The sequence below is a fragment of the Pseudonaja textilis genome, chromosome Z (genome assembly GCF_049901715.1).
Source record: "Pseudonaja textilis isolate UNSWEBS1 chromosome Z, rPseTex1.2, whole genome shotgun sequence".
In the NCBI taxonomy this organism is placed as follows: Eukaryota; Metazoa; Chordata; class Lepidosauria; order Squamata; family Elapidae; genus Pseudonaja; species Pseudonaja textilis.
The window spans coordinates 105,007,921-105,010,062 of record NC_142008.1 but is presented as its reverse complement, the minus strand read 5'-3'; the positions used below and the strand labels follow the sequence as shown (position 1 = coordinate 105,010,062).

The window sequence follows — 2,142 nt, the reverse complement described above, 5'->3', positions numbered from 1 at the left end:
TTAATGATAGTCAGAAAATGTTCCAAATTTGAAGAATTCTTTTCTAAGGATTTCTTTTATGTCTTTATTTCGTAAACTGTAAATGAAGGGATTGACAATGGGGGTAAGAACCGTATATACAAAAGAAAAGCCCTTTTTCATATCTTCAAATTTTCCAGTGGTTGGCAAAATGTAAACAAACATTAAGGATCCATAAAAAATAGAAACTACTGTAAGATGGGAAGAACAAGTGGAAAATGCCTTCTTCTTCCCATCCAGAGATGGGATTTTTAGAATTGCTCTAATAATAAGTGCATAGGATGAAACAGTTATGAAAAATGTAGGTAGAAGTCCTACAGATGATGTCATTAAAGCCACACTTTCAATCATCCAAGTGTCACTGCAAGAAAGTCTTACCAGGGGTGTGAAATCACAAAAGAAATGGTCAATTTTGTATCGATTACAGAATGTGAGTTGTGTCAACAAGGATGTTAAAATTGTGATAAGAAATGAACCATTTATCCAAGATATAGTAACTAGCAAGATGCATGTTTTGTTGTTCATAATAAGGACATAATGGAAGGGTCTACATATAGCTAGATAACGGTCGTATGACATTGCTGCCAAAAGGTAACACTCTGTAGCTCCCAGTGTGCAAAAGAAATGCATTTGTAAAATGCAACCCCAAAAAGAAATTGACCTCTTTCCAGAAAGGAAAGTGCCCAGCATTTTAGGTATTATAACTGTGGTGTAGCAGATCTCCAAGTAGGAGAGATTCGAAAGGAAGAAATACATAGGAGTGTGGAGATGCTTTTCCATCATGACCAATGTAATTATGAGAAGGTTTCCAGATAATGTGACAGTATAAATTGTTAGAAATAATATGAACAGGAGAGGATTAATGTTTTTAGTATTCCCAAATCCAAGAAGGATGAATTCTTTTATTCTTGATGTGTTCTGCCATTCTGAAGACTTTTCAAGCAGCATCTATTCATAAAACATCAACCATTCATTATCTGGAAGTATATGGAACATATAAACATACTGAAATATATATCAGGTTTTTATAAAGTCAGAACTTGTATAATTTTTATTAGATTACTAGCATATATTTTGTATATCATATATTGTTAATTTTTAATATATTACTAGCATATATTGCTAATTTTTTGCACATATATTCACTTTTCATGAATTATGACAAAATTTGCATGGATTCTACAAAACAATGTAGAACTTTCAGATGAGACCAACTAAAATTATAGTCAGGACTAGATTGTTTTCTTTGTTTGGAAATATTTTCCTCAATTAATGGACTAGATTATTTGCAAATTGCAGATGTGTTGGATTTAAAGGAAAAAAAGTATTCTTATTGCAATATGTGCTAGTAATATATTAAAAATTAACAGTATATAATATACAAAATATATGCTAATGACATAATAAAAATTAACAGACATGAAAACAATTAATTTCATTGTAAATATTGCTGTTTAAAAATAAATATTTAAATAACAAGGAATGCTTTTCAAGAATTTTTTCTGTTTATAGCAAATACTAATAATGAAATGAACAACACATAAGCAGAATACCTAAGGTTCTTGTTCTCAAATGAAATCAATGTCCCAATTACGTCTAAAGTTAGTATTCAAGGATGCCACATTTTAAAAGAATCAAACAATGTTTTATTATACCTTGGTAGACTACCTTTCAGTTCACCTCTATTGCATCCTTCTTTTGCTCTCTATGATATGAAGCTATACTAAGTGCAAAACAAACAAAATAGTCCCAAGAGGGAAAAAAATGTTTCTAGAAGATAATTGGCCTCATGGAAATGAAGGTTTGTAGAAAGAATGTCAATAGAGAGAGAGGAAAGAGTTCTGATGGTATAATTTTCCAGGAGACTTCACCAACTGCTGATAGTATGCAGAATTCTCTGCTAATTTAGTTCTAAGTTTTAGAATCTGATCTTCCTCAGCACATAAAATTCAAACAAAAAGCAGGCCACAGGAAGGAAATATTTAGGTTGGCAGTGCAGAAATTGACTCAAGAGATAGGTCCTTCCCATTTTTAGTGATTAAATTAACTATAGTTTTCTCCTTAGTTCTAAGTGGCTTGGTTCCTTAATTAGTTTTCATGCATTGCTTCTTGTTATTCCTTCAT

The 2,142-nt window shown here is 31.3% G+C and overlaps 1 protein-coding gene across 1 annotated transcript; it reads right to left on the bottom strand.

Annotated features, from left to right (window-relative positions):
* LOC113454994 (olfactory receptor 2AP1-like) lies at window positions 1-966 on the bottom strand. The gene has a single exon (XM_026726301.2). The coding sequence runs from the start codon at window positions 964-966 to the stop codon at window positions 1-3; it is 966 nt and encodes a 321-aa protein (XP_026582086.2).
* Between the last annotated feature and the right edge of the window lie 1,176 nt (window positions 967-2,142).

What these genes read in the sequence shown, in the direction of transcription:
- LOC113454994 (XM_026726301.2), bottom strand. Translation starts at nt 966, where the DNA reads ATGCTGCTTGAAAAGTCTTCAGAATGGCAGAACACATCAAGAATAAAA.